This window comes from Solanum dulcamara, chromosome 6, assembly GCF_947179165.1.
Source record: "Solanum dulcamara chromosome 6, daSolDulc1.2, whole genome shotgun sequence".
In the NCBI taxonomy this organism is placed as follows: domain Eukaryota; kingdom Viridiplantae; phylum Streptophyta; class Magnoliopsida; order Solanales; family Solanaceae; genus Solanum; species Solanum dulcamara.
The window spans coordinates 8,673,123-8,691,319 of NC_077242.1; the positions used below are offsets into that span (position 1 = coordinate 8,673,123).

Consider the following 18,197-nt stretch of genomic DNA (forward strand, 5'->3'; position numbering starts at 1 on the left):
CTAGTTCTATTTGGTTATTGGCCTCAAGAGAAAACCTCGCCTTTATGTCTAATAGAGTTGTTAATTATTTTAAATTAAGATTATCGTTCAATTTTAGAATAAATTCCCATAAAATATGAGCCCCTGTCCTTCTTTTGTTTCATGATTTTTTTTTTACTTTTTCCATTTTGATAGAATTTTTTGGCTCCTCAATTTCAAGTGAGGTGGGATTTTTCACTCTATATATTTGTGTCGTTAAATTTTTTTACTTTTTTTTATGGTCATATTTTGTATTACAAACTTTGTGCAGAACTAAATTGATAAACTGTTATTTAATATACTTGGGCATAATTTGAATTTATGAGTTCAGTGCATTTGGATCAAACTATTTTGTATAAATTTACTTGGACATATTATCTCTTTGTTGTCTTTAATGTGTTTTGTAATCTTTTAGTGCAATATTATTTTGGTCATCTATTTTCTATTAACATTTTTTTTATAACTGTCCATTTTTCTTTTAACATTAAGATTATAAGAATAATAAAAGTGATCTTGTATTTTTTCTAATAGGGGCAAGGTTCTTAAACTCAAATGGCGTCGACAAAGGAGGAACTTGATATTCTTTTTCATATGTGTATGCATTAATGACATTGAACAATGAAATATTGTGAAGTATATATTTTATTGATTTCTTAGTAATGAAAGTACTTATGATATTCGGTTTGAGAATTATTTTGGTGTTTCTTGGATTACAATGGATAATATTGATATATGAATAGGTAATTAATAGAATTATATGAGGAAATATTAATTTTAGAGGAAATTATTAAAATTGGTTATTATAGTTGAATAAAAATGTTTTAGTGATGATGAAATTTTGTCACTATAAAAGAAGTAATTTTTGTGGCAACCAACAAGTTGCCACTAAACCTAAAGATTTAGTAGCGATTACAGTTTCTACTGAAAGAATTACACATTTGTGGCAACAATAATCGCTACTACAGTCCTTTATTTAGTGGCGATGAAAGTTGCTACTGGTAGTATAATAATTTTTGTGGCGATTATAACTGCCACTAAAGGCCTACTTCCGTGGTGACTTACCTAACATATATATTTTGTAGAAGTTTTTTTGCGACTTGTAAGAGTCGTCACAAGAAATATTTAGTTATGGAGGTACTTGCCACGGCCTTAAGGTCGCCACTAAAATATATTAGTGGAGACTTTCAGGGTTGCGCTGATTTCTTGTAATGTTCTTTAGTTTTGGTGAGACCTCTTTGCATTCAGATGAGCTCTTTTTTTCCAATCAATTTTTTATTATTTAGTAGTTCTTTGAGGTAGCCATAAACTTGTCTCGGTACTTTCTTATTAGTTAGTTAGAGGCTTCATAGAAAGAGTAGAGTTGAGTAGAAGGATTCTTTCAGAGTCTATTTTTTTTAAAACCATAATTTCATTATTAAATTTATGACATTGAATTACACTATACTTTGAGTATTTTTAATCTATTATTTATTTATTAATGGTGATGTTTCTAAGTGCCCACTCGACTCAATAGTCTCCACTGAGTGATTGAATGAGTGGTCAGACCAAATGGTTCGCTTGAGGCCAGAAATGATCTCCGAGTGCCGGCCACACCTAGAATGTAGGCTCGTGGTGTGACACTTTTTGACTATCCCTTTTTGATATCCAATATTATATCAACCATGCAATATTTAATAGCTTAGTAAAATCATATTGCATCAACATCATGCATATTAATTACATGCCAATGATTGAATGGATTTTTACTCTTCAAAGGTAAGGAATTTTTTTTATATTTCTATTTTATTTTCCTTTTTTCTATTTTGAAGTACCCCAAATTAACTAATAGTCATTTTGATTTGGCATTATTACGAAGAGTGCTTGATTATATTTGCTTTTAGAATTATTGTCTACAAATAACCTGCGGCCTATATTTGGACTTCCATGTCATTACAAGACTAACAGGATAAAGGATAGAATTATTTCAAAAAGTAAAAGTGAAGCACAAGCATTTCGAACTTTTCTATTTAAAAAGGGCAAAGGGCCCATTAAAAATATTCCTTGAAAATGATTTTAAAATATCATTTTTTTATCTTTTGATTCAAGAATATTTTTAATTTATTGAAAATGAGTCAAAAATACTCACATTTACCTTTTGATCTAAAACTATCTCATCTTTATTTTTTGTTTAAAGATACCCCTCCTTCAATCTTTTGGTCTAAAATTACTCTCAAATCAAATTTAATTGAATTGAATTCTTTTACTAATTAGTTAATTTTTTTATTTGTTCTAAAATATAATTTTTCATTTATTCGAATTCTTAATATAAGCTCATCCCAATATATTTAATTCTAACGTAACATAAAATAAAAAATTTATTGTATAAAAATGAAGAATAAAATTCTTAAAATTCTTATTCATATTATTAAAATAACATAATAAAATTTTATAAATAAACAAAAGCCGGAAAAAAAGACAAGACAAGACATTATTTTCTCATCTCCAAAAAAAACAAAATTTCATGAAAAAAGGGTTGTACACCTAAAAGACAAACCTTTGGAGCCTCGTGACCAATGTAAAACAACATCTTTTTTTTTGTTTAACCCAACTTTGAATGTAAACATCCTTTGTCCTAAAAATCCAAAATTAAACCTTTACCTCTCTTTCCCTCTCTTAGAACAATTCAAATGTTAAACTCAAAACACTTTTGAAAACAACCTAATTTGCCAAATTAGGCTTGGAGAGAGGAGAATCAAAATTTTTCAAAAGATAATAAGTGCTGAAAGATGTGGAAAAGTTGAAGGAAAATCAATATTGAAGAAAAATTTACAATTTTAAAAGTTAAATTTTAAATAATTTTATTGCATTATTTTAATAATAAGAATAAGAATTTTATTCTTCATATTTACACAATAAATTCTTTATTTTATTTTTTAGACTTAAATATTTTGAGGAGAGCTAATATTAAAAAATTGAATAAATAAAAAATTATATTTTAGAACAAATAAAAAAAATTAACTAAGTAGTAAAATAATTCAATTCAATTAAATTTGGTTTGAGAGTATCTTTAGACCAAAAGATGGGATGAGAGGCATTTTGAGCCAAAAACAAAGATGGGGGTATTTTTTAATCAAAATGTGGAAGGAGGATATTTTCGAGTCATTTCCAATAGATTAGGAGTATTCTTAGACCAAAAAGATGAAAGAAAGACATGTTGGAGCCATTCTCATTACGCCTTCGACCGTTCATCAAAAATAATTATAATCATTATATATATATATAAATAGATTTATATATTTATTTATTTATATATGTTAATATGGAAAAGAAGAAGTTATCGGCTATTATTTTGAGACTATATTATTTTGATAGATACTATATTTATTTTCCATGAGGACAAAATGAGAAACAAATAATTAGTATATATTCGTAAATTATTATTTTTTGCTTAAAGTCTAACTTTCAAAGCCATCAATGCGATCCCATAATTCATGCAATCTTTTGGACACCATTTTCACCTCTTCACGGAACACCACAACACACTCTTTAAATTCATTTGTGAAAGCTTTTTGAGTACTCCGCTAGGCATTTTAATTATAGTGCTTATTAAAAATACTTTTCAAAGTGACACACATAAATAAGACTAGTCAATTCAATTGGGTTAATTTTTATAGTCAAATTACGTAAAAGAACAAATCTTTTTGATTATAACCTTTCCAACATCAAAATCTTTGATGTGCCAACCAACCCCTTTTGGCTGTTACTCCTGGGGCCTTTGCTTAATAAGTCATTGTTTTCAATTTTGACGTATAAGAGAAATATTTCTCAACTTTATAATTTTTACTTCTTCTCCTATAATCTTTTCCCTAGTTAATTTAAACCCCCAAAGTTTCATCTAATCCTTTTCTTCACCCCTAAATGGGACGACAAACGAATGACTCATTTACGCAAATGTCCTTTTTCAACTTAAATGCATGTTTAAATACAACTCCAATTCTAAATACCCTTTTCAAACTTAACTTCAAATGCAGTTTTTTTTTTCCAAATATCACAGTTTTCATGTACAAACTCTTACTTAACATAGTGTACTGCGCTTTTTTCACATTTTTTTCAATAGTGTACTAAATTTCCTCCCATTACTTAACATATATGGTGATGTCTCATCTTCTAATAAATTACCTTTGAAAATTTCTCTAAATATTGGTCAAAACCATGTTCTAATAACATGAATACTTCTTCCAATTTGACAAGTCAGGAAATGTTTGTGGAGCATTCATGCATTCACCTACCGTTTTGGTCAATTTTGCATGTCAAATTGCAAAATTTATGTGACACTTTTTTTTAATCAGTCCTAAAAAAATAATCTATTTTTTTATTTAATAGCAATATCAACATTTTGTCCATGTTGGGTCCTATTTATTTGACAAAAAAGTCCGCACTTTTCTATTTAAAAATCAGTTCAATTTAATGGTAGTTTTGAAACATTACAAAGTTTTTTAATTTCATATTTCTTAAATTCTCTGTCAAGTTAAACTCTATCAAATAAATTGGAACGAAAAAGAGTATCATTCTTCCTACATGATCTTTTGTTTTATATTTCATCCAATTTCTTCACGATACATTCAATTTCATAATATAGTTTGCCTTCTCTAATTTCTTAACTTATCTTTTTGTTGTCCAATTACTTCACATTTAACAATTTGTAAAATGAACATCACCATTGTTATGGATGGTTATGAATTTTCCATGGAAATAAACCCTCAAGAACCAATTCTCCAAACAAAACAAAAATTACAAAACTTCCTAGGAGTACCAGTGGCTTCACAAACTCTTTCAGTTTTGGGGTTTGAATTATTGGATGGATTCAACATTCAAGATTATCCAACAATTAAACAAGGTACAAAAATCCAATTAACCATCCAAAATATTACTATTGGAGAAACATCCTTACAACAACAGAATATTATTGTTTCTTCAAAATTCCAAATTATTGTGAAAATGTCATCAAGAAAATTAAACATAGACATCGACAGTAGTGAAACTGTACGAAGCCTAAAAGAAAAAATTCACATAATCGATGGGACCCCGATAAGGAGAATGTCTCTTTACTTTTCTGGAAACGAATTAAACGACGAATATCGAAGTTTAATGGAATATGGGGTTCAAGAATTTTCAGAAATTATTGTTTTATTAAAGACTATGTCACGTATGGTTACTGATCCACCTTCAAGAGGAATTAGCCTAGTGGTACAAACATCATCTAGTTTGCTTAATTCAGCAAAAATTCCAGTTGAAATGAGTGATTTGGGGACGGTAAATGATTTGAGACAACTATTATTAGATCGAAAAATTCTTCCTATGGATGAATATATTTTTATTCACAAACAAAGGATTATGAGGGATAATTGTAGTCTTCGTTGGCATGGTGTTGAAAATGGGGATTTTGTTTATGTTTTTAAAGGGTCTGTTAGTAGGGAAGAACGTTGAAAACAACTACTATATATGTTATCTACTATATTCTTATTTTTCTATGTAGCAGTAGATATATTTAACTAGTATTATAGAAGTATGCTCTTATATGCATATGTAATTGTGAGTTCTTACACTTACATACTAATATTGGAAGCTATCGATTCCTAATAAAATGTAGCATGATAGTAATATGAAATTGGAATCATCACGCAGGTTGTGATGGAATGGATAGAATCCCTCCGTCCTTAATGATAAGATTTGGACTAGCACTCACAACGGATAATAAAGAACCCACCCAAGAAAATATCAAGGCTTTAAAGAGCTATAATTTGCAATTATGCTATTAATTTACTTATATATCAAGGCCTTGAAGTACTATCATTTGCTATTTGCAATTAATTCACTTATGTACTATGAAAATAGCTAAATTGAGGGTTTACTTGGAGGAGCCTAGATTTTCTTTAAAATGAGTATGATACTTCTTTGGTGATCAGTGTATTGGGATATCCCTTATTCCCTTTTATTTTCTCTCTTTAATGAACCCTTCATGTGTGAGTTCAATCTCTCCTCCCTTCATGAATTGATTATTTTAATTTTATACCTTATTACTCTATCTTTCTACATTTTATCTATTTTATTGATTCGCACATATTCAAGTTTGTATCACTTAATCAGAAATTTTGATTTCGAGCATTAGGTGCGCAGAGTGTATGGATCTTGGTTGAAAACACTTCCCTCATAAATAAGTCTTATAAGCCGCGGTAAGGGACCTCACAGCAGATAACGAAATTAGGTAAAAAAAATAACAAAATTAAAAATAGTTATAAAAGACAATCCATTAAACACATATTGAAACTTCAAAAAAGTAAAATCAAAATTCAAAAATATTAATATGAAATTAATCTATCTAAGCTGCTATAAATATCAAAATATTCACACACACCAAAAAAAAAAAAAAAACACAACTAAAAAAATCTAGGTAGGACCGGGTTACATGTAGGACAACCAATGTTCCTGTCTAACCAACTTTCCATGCAGTAGAAGTGAAACATATGTGTGCACGACATCTTTATAATAGGTAATCCTCCAAAAATGGCTTCTTCACATATTTTGCAATTCTTTTTGGGAAGAGTTGTTGCCATGGCATTGCTATCATTCTCATTTATTTGCTTGTACATGTGAGACATACCAAACCTGACTCCGAGTTCCAACACGTGACGATCATCGACGAGCACAGAACAATTTCTATATTTATATGCCAATTTGATCAACTCATCAACGATCAATTTGCATTCGAAGACTGGAAATTTACAATTTCTTAGTTGTTCGTGTATGGCTTCACGAGTCTTTTCTGGGTTCTTGAAATCTTGAGATTCCATAGTAAAATATGTTGAGATTTGTGGACGATCACGTTTGTTTTGTTTACCAGAAACATCATGCCAAAGATGTTTGGTTTTACAAATTAATTGAATCTCTACTAAAATCAAATGTAGAAGGACGATGAAAAATTCTTAATTTCCTTTTGGGACATGCGAAGCTGTAATGCAATTTGGACTCTTCGTTATCGAAAATCTCCATATCGCTAATGTAACTGAATTAATTTTAATCTTACAAAAGAAAGAAAGATTGATAGGTGGATCAAGATAATTTATAGACATTTCAATCCTAAACCTAGTTTGAGAAGGATTTAAATGTTTCACACTCTAATTAAGCCTATTTAAAGTTGGTGTAGTATTCTACGTACTCCTAGTCCTAGTTGATTTGTGACTTGGTATTCTGTTTTAAAAAACTTGAGATATTTAATATTAAAATGGGAGAAATTTTTTAGCTACGTATATACCGATCTAGGATGTGTACTTATAATAAATTTATTTTATTTTTTAAATTACCAATTTTAATTTATTATAACAGGAGTAAGAAATTATGTTTTTTCACTGCACAAAAATTAAATCCAAATTTCAATACAAATAGTGATGAACCGTCTCCCAATGGGAAAAGGAATTCAATTTTTTCTTCTTAATTATTTTTCCTCTCTTTCGTTTTTTTTACCGTGATACCCTTTCCCTATCAAATTCAATTTACTAGAGTTTTTGGCTAAAAACATCTCTTAATTATGAGGCAAACTTAAGGTACATCCCTGTGTTATAAAAGTGAACAAAAAACATCCCTTATCTATGTCAAAAATTACAATATTCATCATTCCGTTAGTTTCTTGGCTAAAACTAATGGCTATGGTCATTTTTCTTCCTCCCTCCTCCCGCTCTATTCCCTGTACCTTTCCTCTTCAACCTTATAATCGACGTGTGACAGCTTTTATGCAACAGTGATCAGTACAGTAATCCGACGAGTGAATATGGGCTAAAACCCGTCTGGATCAAGTAGCGACGGCCAACAGACAACGGAAATGAAAACGGATCGGATGAAGAAAGACATCAGAGGATTCAGCGGAAGTAAAGACTTCAGTGGAAATTCTTAGTACAAGAAACTTCATTTATATATAATCTTTCAACCTAACTCTTTATGATATGAATGTTTCAACAATTGCATAAAAAGAATGATTTACTTGGTCAAATATACAAATTTTTTTCTTTTTAAATAAGTTTTCCATTCTTTTATTTCAATGCTTCAATTTTAGCTTTGATTGTTTTGTTCATGTCTATTAAGTCTTATTCCTTGATATGTTTTTTTTCTTTTTTGGCTTAAGTGTGAATTTGACAAATTAGATTTGAATCAACTGATTGGTAGATGACAAAACTAAGCAAGTTGTAGGTAGTATTTTATATTGTTTATTCAACTTTGAATTTTGTCTTTTCTTGAATCCAAGTTGTCAGGCCAAACTGTTGACTTTTAGACCATAGCTGTTAGTTTTTGCCAAGAAACTAACAGAAGGATGAAAATTATAATTTTTAACTTAAATAAGATGTGTTTTTTGTTCTCTTTTATAACACAAGGATGTACTTTAATTTTGTCCCATAACTGAAATATTTTTAGCCAAAACTTCAATTTACTAAGTTCACTAGGTTTAGGATTTACTTTTCAACTAATATAGCACAATATAATATAGCTTCCATTGAAACTACTTTCTATGTTTCCCGTATCAATTCTTTCAACTAGAAGAAAATTAGTTTCTCAAGAAATCTCTCGAACTAGAAATAAATATAAATTATATAATACACAATAGCTACAACAGATCTCTAAGATAGAGTGGCACTTTCTTTATTAATCAATAATCTTTTCTTTGATATGTTCGTTTAAGATCAGGAAGTTGCCACAGTTTAATTAGGGACAAGTCCAATCTTTTTAATGATGATTAAGAATAGAATATGTTATAAGAGAAAAAATATAATAATATATTTATTAGGAAAAAGATATTCTTGACTCATCAATAATAATAGAGCTACTTTTTAATCAAATTATTAGCGGTAATGATATTTTTGGACAAAACTATTGACGGCATGAGCCTTTTTGGACTACACCATTAAGTGAGAGCATTTTTGTTCAATTTCACATAATTTATGAATATATTTTTTTACCAGTTCTCGAAAAATAAAATACTCTTATATGTTACGCAAGGATCATATTAATAGTTTAATACCGACCATAAGAACAACACTAGGAGGTCATAGGTTCGAACTGTAAAAACATCCCCCCTGTAAAAAAAAATAGTGTAAAATTACCTACAATATTTTCTCTCGTGATATGACATTCTACATACAACGAGAACTTAGTGTTACTGTTAGAGTGGGTAAAAAATCCCACATTGGTTGAGAAATGAACTAGTGGTCTCCTTATATCGATTTGGGCAATGCTCCTTTAATGAGCTAGCTTTCGGGGTTAAGTTAGGTTCAAGTGTCATATCTTTACATGGTATCAGAGCTAGACTCATCCTCATTTGGACTCCCGGTTCACACTCCAGTTAGGCCTGGGCGTGAAGGGGGTGTTAGAGTAGGTAAAAGTCTCACATTGGTTAGGGAATAGACTGGTGATCTCCTTATATGGACTTAGGCAATCTTTCTCTCATGAACTAGCTTTTGAGGTTGAGTTAGACCCAAATATCGTATCTTTATAGCGATCAATCTGCCCACTTTTTACCATAAAAAACAAGACGAAATGTGTACCTTTGTAAGATCCATCTTGTCCATTTATGTTGAAGTGTGTAGACAATTTTAATGAGGAAGGCAATATAGTTAAGAGAAATGAGCTTCTCTAGTACAGATTTTTAATGGTTCACAAATGAGACTTGACACTAATAAAGTCAAGATGATTTCCCTTAAACAAAGGGCATTGTACGTCCCTTAATTAGTACTCCTTCCTTACCTTTTATATCAGTTGTCATATTCTACTTTTCAAAAATTAATTTGATTAATTTTTTGAAATTAAATTAGATTAAATTAGTACTATATTTTAGAATTAAAATAATACAAAAAATATTAAAATTACATTTTTTTTTCATGTCAATCAGGAACGGCTCAAGCATTTTGATGGCCTAAAGCCAAAAATGAATTGAAGGCCTTAAACTTTTGAAGTACTTTTTTATTGAAAGTATTCTTCTGGATTTTTTAAGATGCAAAATTATTAATATATTTCATAAAAAAACTGTTTCGAGATGCAAAGTTGTTTCTTTCTTTTTATATGAATTTTTTTAATAAATAGTACTCACTCAGTTTCAATTTATTTGTCTGATTTTAACTTTACATGGAGTTTAAAGTTTAATAAAAAATAAAACAGACTTTTGAATATAAAACTAAAAATTGAAATGGACAATACAATTTTATTTTATTTTTAAAATACCTATAATATTTTTATTATTGCTAAGAAATGAGGCCCTCTAATTTAGGGGCCTAAGGCAAGTTCCTTATTTTGTAAGGCATAGAGCCGCTCCTAATGTCAACAACAACAACAATAACATATCAAGTGGAATTCCACAAGTGAGGTCTTGAGAGGATAGAGTGTATGTAGTCCTTATTACTACCTCATGGTGATATATATATTATTTTCGAAAGACCATCGATTCAAGTGTAGAAAATTCAAGTATAAAGAATAAGAAAACATAGCAACTAACAAGGGAAGCAATGCAAATCCTACAAGAAAGGAACAAGAACAACAATATTGTATGGCAATCAAAACACAATAAACAATAGACGATAGTAGATATCAAAAATAATAACTACGATAATACAGCTCGTACAAGGACAAACACCAACAAGCCTAAACCCTCGTAAAGCAAGATAACATTCCATTGTCTACTATCTTCTACCCTAGTACGCGTCCTCCACATGATCCTTCTATATATCTAAGGTCATGTTCTCGATAACCTAAAGTTATGTCATGTCTTATCTAATCACCTCTCATCAACACTTTTTCGGCCTACCTTTACCTCTCCTCGTACCTACTATAACCAACCTCTCGTGCCTTTTCACTGGATGCATGTTTATCTCCTCTTCACATGTCCAAACCATTTCAATTACGTTTTCCTCATCTTTGTTCACCACGGATGCCACTCCCACTTTATTTCGAATATCCCCATTCCTAATCTAATCGCTCCGTATATCCACATCAACATCCTCATTTCCGCAACATGCATTCGGAATACAGGAGTTCTTGACTGGCCAGCACTCCACCCCATACAACAAAGTCTGTCTAACTACTACTTTATATATAAAGCGTACCTTTATGTTTAAGTGGTACATTTTTATCACGCACGACTCCAAATGCAAGTCTCTACTTCATTCACACCGCACCAATATGATGTGTGATATCATCATCGATATCTCCAATTCCCTTAATTATAGATCCAAGATACTTAAAATTATGATGAAACAATATTTTAAAATCATGTTGATCAAAATTATATAGCCCAACTCTCGAAAAATGAAACATGACATACTAATCTGAGACGAAAAAAGTATTTAATTTGTGTAATGCGATTTATAAATAAAATAAAAATAATTAGAACATCGAAGAGTAGTAACACTTTGTTGTTTGGTGAAAATTATTTCCAACTAACACATCGATGTTTGAGTATCCACCTACCTCAATTTATTGGACCACCGTACACTTCACTGTCAACTACCATTCTTCTTATGTTTGTCTGTTTTTATTTTATTCACTAAACTCCTCCACACACTTGCAAAATCAGAGCCGCCCCTTCTTTTTAGATCCTTTTTATTATATAGTAGTAAATTATTAGTAAATTATATTTTTAAATATATATATACATATTCAAGCTTTGTTCTCCATATATACTCTTCCTTAATTAGTCCTTCATTGCTAATTCATTTAATTAAAGTTCTATCTCTCTTGATGGAAGATTGGGATCGATCAAGCACATCAGATAATGCCTCACTGATCTCAGCTGGTAACTATTCATCATTATTTTTATACCAAAAGCTCTTAATTTACTTCCTCCATTCATTTTTACATGTGTATTTTTACACGTTCATTAAAAAATAATATTTGATATGAGGATTTTATCATAATATTGATGTTTAATATTAGGTCTTGGAGGATGATTGAGAAAAAACTAATTGTCTTTTTTTTTTTTTTTGATATATTGAAAGTGACAACTAAAAAAAAATTCTATTTTAAAAATATTGAACATGTAAAAATAAACTGGAGGACCAGTATTTTCTATCTGCTTGTCAAGTTATTCTTAAGGAATTTAGAGAACTTTATGATATGATTCTCTGCATCTAACCATTTACTCTAATAATGCCACAAGTAAACAAATATTTTACCTTTTGGCTACTTCCAAAATATATGTTATCTATGAATTCATTTATTTATTTTTGCATGATAGGATAGTCAGTGATAATTTAGAATTTAAAAATCTCTGTGTTTCTACATATCATGTTAATATATTACACTACTAAGTTCACAATCAAGTACTATTCAATTTGTTTTTAATGATTTTCTTATTATATTTATAAAGTCTGAATAAAAGCTATTTAGTTCATGTAAATTCACATATTATTGTATTGTAGATTCGACCCGAGTTGTTGCATTAGAGACCACCAACGAAGAAACCTTTAAACTTGAATTTTCAGAGGATGAAGAAATGCTAATTGCTAAAATGTTCAACTTGGTCGGAGAGAGGTATGGTTTTTTCTTAAAATTTAAATTCTTGAATTTTTCCCCCATCAATTTGAGGTTTAATTTAAAATTCTAATGGTGCTTTAGCCTTTAATTAGGTGGTCGTTAATTGCAGGAAGAATCCCAGGAAGAAGTGCTAATGAGATTGAAAAGTATTGGAAATCAAGATACTCCAAAAGCCAGTAAAATTCTTCAAACGTTTTCCCTCCTGTGAATAGTTTCATCTCTGTTCACTTTTAACTTGTCTGCTGTATTAAAAATATATTTTTTTTACTTGTCATTTTTAATCTACAATACATATTTTTCTCTATTATTACCCTTAGTATTAATTACTTATTTCTCAAATTATTTTTTCAAGACTTAAGATTAAAAATCAATATTTCATATAAATATTGTGACAAAATATTTATGTAAATGATTATTTTTCAAAAATTGTGTTAAAGCCCAAATTAAACAAGTAAAAATGAACTAAAGAATGCATATTATCACTTCAACCTAGCTGAGTGCTATTCTACTGCATACTAAAATATGTTCGAGATTTGCGCAGGTGGAGTTAAAGATTTGCGTTTTTAGGGATTTGAATCTTTAAAACTATAGTTTACTGAATTTTCAATATATTATTTATAGATATTAAATAAATAAATATAAAATAAAAATTCAAAATTTAAGTCAAGATGATTAAATTATGTTGAACTTGTAAATAAATTTGTAACTCTGTTCCTTGTGGTTTGTATACTTTCAGATAGGGGTGTATAAAATTGGATCGAAAAATCAAATCAAATCGCTAATTGAGTTAAATTAGGAAAAAAATTCGATTAGTGGTTTAGTTTTGACTTGATTTGATATTGGACGAAAGAATTCGATTATACTAGGGTTAGTTTGGTTTAAACTAAAAAGAATCAACTCGAGATCAAGTTTGGAAGAAAGAATCTGACTATACTTGGGTTGGTTTGATTTAATTTATAAATATTTCTTATACTTAATTTTTTATAATTTTTATCTTTTAACATATTATTTCAAGTTTAAAGAATTTTGAGTGGTCCAATAAAGGTTATAGTCCATATATAGATATTATTAACTCTAATAAATCTTAAATCAAAATCAAATCAATACTAAGACAAAAAAAACAAATTATTCAACACTAAGAATGACAATAATGTTAAACATTTGTTCTATGTTTTTTAGAAAATTAAAATATATAACCTAATTTTAGATTATTTTTTTGATGTTAAGTCGTGAAATTAAGACTTATTAACCCTATTTTAGCTTGATTTAGTACTTTTAAATTATGATCATTTCTATTTTGACATATTAATTTGCAATATTTATTTTATGCGATGTCATTATTATTTTTTGTTGAATATTTTAGTGTAATCATTCATCTCATATTTTTTGTTATTTTCTTAAGAAACACCTTAGATTGATGTATTTTGATAGGGCTAAATAAATATTTGAAGCACAAGTTAATTATATGTTGGTATGAATACTTTATCAAAAAATTCGAAATTGAAAAATTTGAGTTTAAATAGTTTGATATGATTTATTAAAAAACCCAATACAAATAATTTAATTTAATATTTGAAAAATCTAAACCAACCCGATCATGTAGACTCCTACTTTGAGAGAAGTAGCTCGCATGAAATTGAGTAGTCTTATTATTAAACGATATACACCGTGCATATCATGTCATTTCAGGATTTTTTTTGCCTTTTAATCTGATATACATTATGACAACCATACTATTCTTCACTATTAATGGTAGATGTATTTGCCTTGTAATCTGATATACATTATGACAACCATACTATTCTTCACTATTAATGGTAGATGTATGTGGACGAGTCACGCTTTTTACTAATAAGATTCAAAATTTAAAAAAGTAAATTTATAAAGACGTCAAGCGAGTTCAGTATCTAAGATAGATACACATAAATAATAATTTAAAACCATTTATTTAATTTGTGCCTATTTGATGTGATTTCTCTTTACCCCTCCTAGGCGTTCCCACCTTTTTTGCTTTTTTAGCAACTCGAACCCACAATTTTAAAGTTGGAGGTAGGGGTGAGTACCATCCAAGCAACTCTTACCGAATATTTTCAGCATCTGAAACGTATTTTTCAGGACTTTTTTTGAAAAATAATAATTATACTCTTCATTTTAGAGGGGGGAAATCTGCTCCAACCAAAAGATGAAGCTCAAAGCATTGGATTGATAGAGGAATGTGGACACTCAAAGGAAGAAATAAATGGGCAGCCCCAGCAGTATCTTTTTCCAGAAAAAAGGCCCATATCCGTCTTTCAATCTTCAGAGACTGGGCCTCTAACAACAATTGGGCCAAACAACATCTCTAAAGACCAAAAGTTAGTTAACCCAGCCCAAGACCAAACAAACCAATAACATATAGATACTTTCTCTGTCTCGTTTAAACAACTTTCATAACGCACGCTATTAAAGGTGCTAATTAATCAATATCGATAGTTTCAATAATTACATATCTTATCAAAGGTACCTCTAGATATATTATATTGCATCTACATACATTGTATCTAACGAATGTATCTCGTCTCTCTCTTCTCTCACTCGCCTCTCTCATCCCTCTACTTCTATGTATTTGTGTTTCACAATATCATGTATTTGCATATTCAATTTTAATTTTTTTTGTATCTATGTATTCAAAATCAATTACGTCTAGTGTATCTGATATTAATTTCATCTAGTGAATCTGTGCATAGATACATGTATCTGGGATCAAAGATACATGTATTTAATATTAAAAAATACATTGATACATTTATCAGTGTACCGCACATAGATGCATGTATCTGATATCAAACAAACACGTTGATACATTCATCAGTGCGTGCACAGATGCATGTATTTGATATCAAAAAATACACTGATATATTCATCAGCATTTTCGTGCATAAATACATGTATATGATATTAAAATATGAACATAAATTGTCTCTAAGTGTCATCACCATCGAGCAGAAAGAGGGGAGAGAGAGAGAGGGGAGAGCGAGAGAAAAAGGGGAGAGCATGTGCATTTTTTGTATAGCTATAAATAGAGGCGGATCCATGTGGTAAATTTTGAAGGTGCACGTGCATTCTATTATATATATAACTAGGTAAATTGCCCGCGCTTCGCACGGTGGGTAACTTCTTTTATTAGCTTACTCATGATCCTCGATAATTTTTGTGATTTTGAGCGAATATACTGATTTTTCAAGAATATATTATTTCATTCTCTATATTTATATATTCGAAAAGAGGTATAAATATTCTCTACATCATTTACGAGTGTTTTGCTCTTATGCATGGTGTATACATAATCCAAAGGTTATTTATGTTAGTGACTTTGTTATGTAGTTGACAAAGTTAATGAAAATACAAAAGTACATCTCGTTGAGTTTCATGAAACAATTTATGATTACTTGGATTAAATGGTGACTCGGGATCTATTTCGGAGAATATACTATAACTAAGACTTTTACACTGCACCGGTTGAGACATCTCTAATTTGCAAAATTTTGTCAATATGTATCCACATTCTTAGTATTTTTGATTTAATAGTTCCGAAAAGATTATTAAATTGAATAACTATGACGTTTTTATGAAACATGTAAACGAAGTTATACAACTATTAATTTGTCTTCACACTATTTCTCTATGAAGATACATCTGTGAATTGACAGGAATTCTTGCTTTTGGTCTTTTTCATGCCTTTATCTACCTAGATAAAATTGATTTTATTATCATTAGAAAAATTAGCTCATAAGAATTCATATCTGTCTAGGTTTTCTTCCTTAAATTTGATTAAATGCCTCTAGAAAGCCAATACAAATAGTTTCATATTAATTGGTGGAAGTAGTTAACTGCAATGTATTGATTTTGTATAAGATCCATCATTTGCTGGTGTATGCCGTAGGGTAGAATTAAAGATAGTGGCTTCGAAAATAAAGAATTAATAGTAAAAGAAGTCTCTTGCTAACACTTGTGGCATGCCTGCATTGCATATGGAATGAGTTGAACTTATAATCTTATATCTAGTTATTTTATCAAAATGCTGCTTATTCTCAGCCGATAAAACTCTAGTAGGATCAAATATTAAATAGTACCTTAGTCCAATTCTATTCTAGAATAGCAACAACCAGAAGATGAGTGTCTTTTTGTAAAAGAAGAAGCTAATAAATTACTGAACTGCTTACATTTTTGGGATAACCAAATCAATTTTTTAATTTGAAAATGCACATCAACAACAAAAAGTAAACAACTGGAATGGATTAAGGGCAAGCAATCCCTGCTCTCATCGATTAATGGGGCTTGTTCAGTCATTATTTAATCCATATGATTCGTTCATCATATGTTATTTCATCCACTTTTGGAATTTCATTAAATTTTTCAAGGACACATTTAATTCAAAAGGATACATGAAAAAAACTCAAAATCAATAAATAAAATGTTTGTGCCACTTTTTGAAAAGAGAGGTATAGTGCAGGAATATTGAAAGTTCTTTTGTTCTCATTGAATAGAATAGTTATTCATTTCCAAGGTGATGCGACGAATTAATAATATAATGTTATTCCATACATTTTGATGGTAGGATAGGAAAAAATAGGCATTATGAAAAAAATGTCATTTTATACTGCTTAAACGGGGATAAGTAATTCAAAATGCATACATGAGTTAACATTAATTTTGTAAATAAACCAATAGATGTGTAACCATTCTACAGTGCATGTTGAAATAAACTAACAGCAATGCATGTTAGATTTTGTCAAATTCTTCTATAAATGTGGGTTTTGAGTTGTGTTTGCTACTTTCACATGTATTGAATCCGTAGTTGTTAAAATCAGTAATTATTTATTGAATAGTGTTCATCCAAATAATTTTTTCAACAATGTATCCCCTTTGTTCGTAGAGATAAGTGGTGATCATTTTGAATGTTAAAAATAATTGTTTCACTTTAAGTAATATTTGTATGATATTTTTCGTTATCATTTCTTGATAATTAAACGAACAAAATAACAGAGATAATGTTATGCTTGAAGGTAATTGTACTTGATGGTATAGTGTTTATACTTTATTACTTTTGGACATGACAATCCTGCTACTTTTGCTTTATTCCGTTCATATCCTGTTTAAAATTTTTGAAGATGTGGAATTTCGTTGTTTGTGTCACTTTCAGCACATGCATTGTCTTGCTGCAAAATTCTTCTTTTTTGGACTTTGTTATTGTGCTTATTCAATTATGTCTCAAATTATTTATTGTAATTTTAAAAATTAATTTATTAATTTAAATATTTTAAAATAAAATTAATTATTTTTTTTCATTTTAATCTTTGTAATGATTGCTCTTGAAATGCAAACACGTTAATTATGAAGAAATGACCAATAAATAGTGTAAGAGTCCATATGGATACGCTTATAACTTATAACCAAACTTAATAAGTCGGAATTTCTAACTTATAATTTTAACTTACTTATGTTATTTTAGTTTTAAAATAAGTGCTTAAAAAGATTCGATAAATACAAGAAGAAATAATGAACTATCAAGTGTTGTTAGAAGAAAAAGACAAAAGAAAAATTATTCAGGTTATTTTAGACTGACAATCCATCTTCTTTAGTTCATATAT

General features: G+C 29.3%; 2 protein-coding genes across 2 annotated transcripts; both read left to right on the forward strand.

Annotated features, from left to right (window-relative positions):
- The first annotated feature begins 4,647 nt into the window (after positions 1-4,647).
- On the forward strand, positions 4,648-5,665 carry LOC129893204 (uncharacterized). The gene has a single exon (XM_055968696.1). The coding sequence runs from the start codon at positions 4,705-4,707 to the stop codon at positions 5,482-5,484; it is 780 nt and encodes a 259-aa protein (XP_055824671.1). The 5' UTR covers positions 4,648-4,704; the 3' UTR covers positions 5,485-5,665.
- Positions 5,666-11,598: 5,933 nt separating this feature from the next.
- On the forward strand, positions 11,599-15,048 carry LOC129893384 (transcription repressor MYB5-like). Its single transcript, XM_055968898.1, has 4 exons — positions 11,599-11,827; positions 12,453-12,564; positions 12,660-12,742; positions 14,723-15,048. Exons 1-4 carry the CDS (start codon positions 11,773-11,775, stop codon positions 14,956-14,958), a joined length of 486 nt encoding a protein of 161 aa, XP_055824873.1. The 5' UTR covers positions 11,599-11,772; the 3' UTR covers positions 14,959-15,048.
- Positions 15,049-18,197: the final 3,149 nt, after the last annotated feature.

Coding starts and splice junctions, on each gene's coding strand:
- LOC129893204 (XM_055968696.1), top strand. CDS start 4,705: ATGAACATCACCATTGTTATGGATGGTTATGAATTTTCCATGGAAATA.
- LOC129893384 (XM_055968898.1), top strand. CDS start 11,773: ATGGAAGATTGGGATCGATCAAGCACATCAGATAATGCCTCACTGATC. Junction 11,828..12,452: donor TGCCTCACTGATCTCAGCTG/GTAACTATTCAT, acceptor ATTGTATTGTAG/ATTCGACCCGAGTTGTTGCA. Junction 12,743..14,722: donor ATCAAGATACTCCAAAAGCC/AGTAAAATTCTT, acceptor TCTTCATTTTAG/AGGGGGGAAATCTGCTCCAA.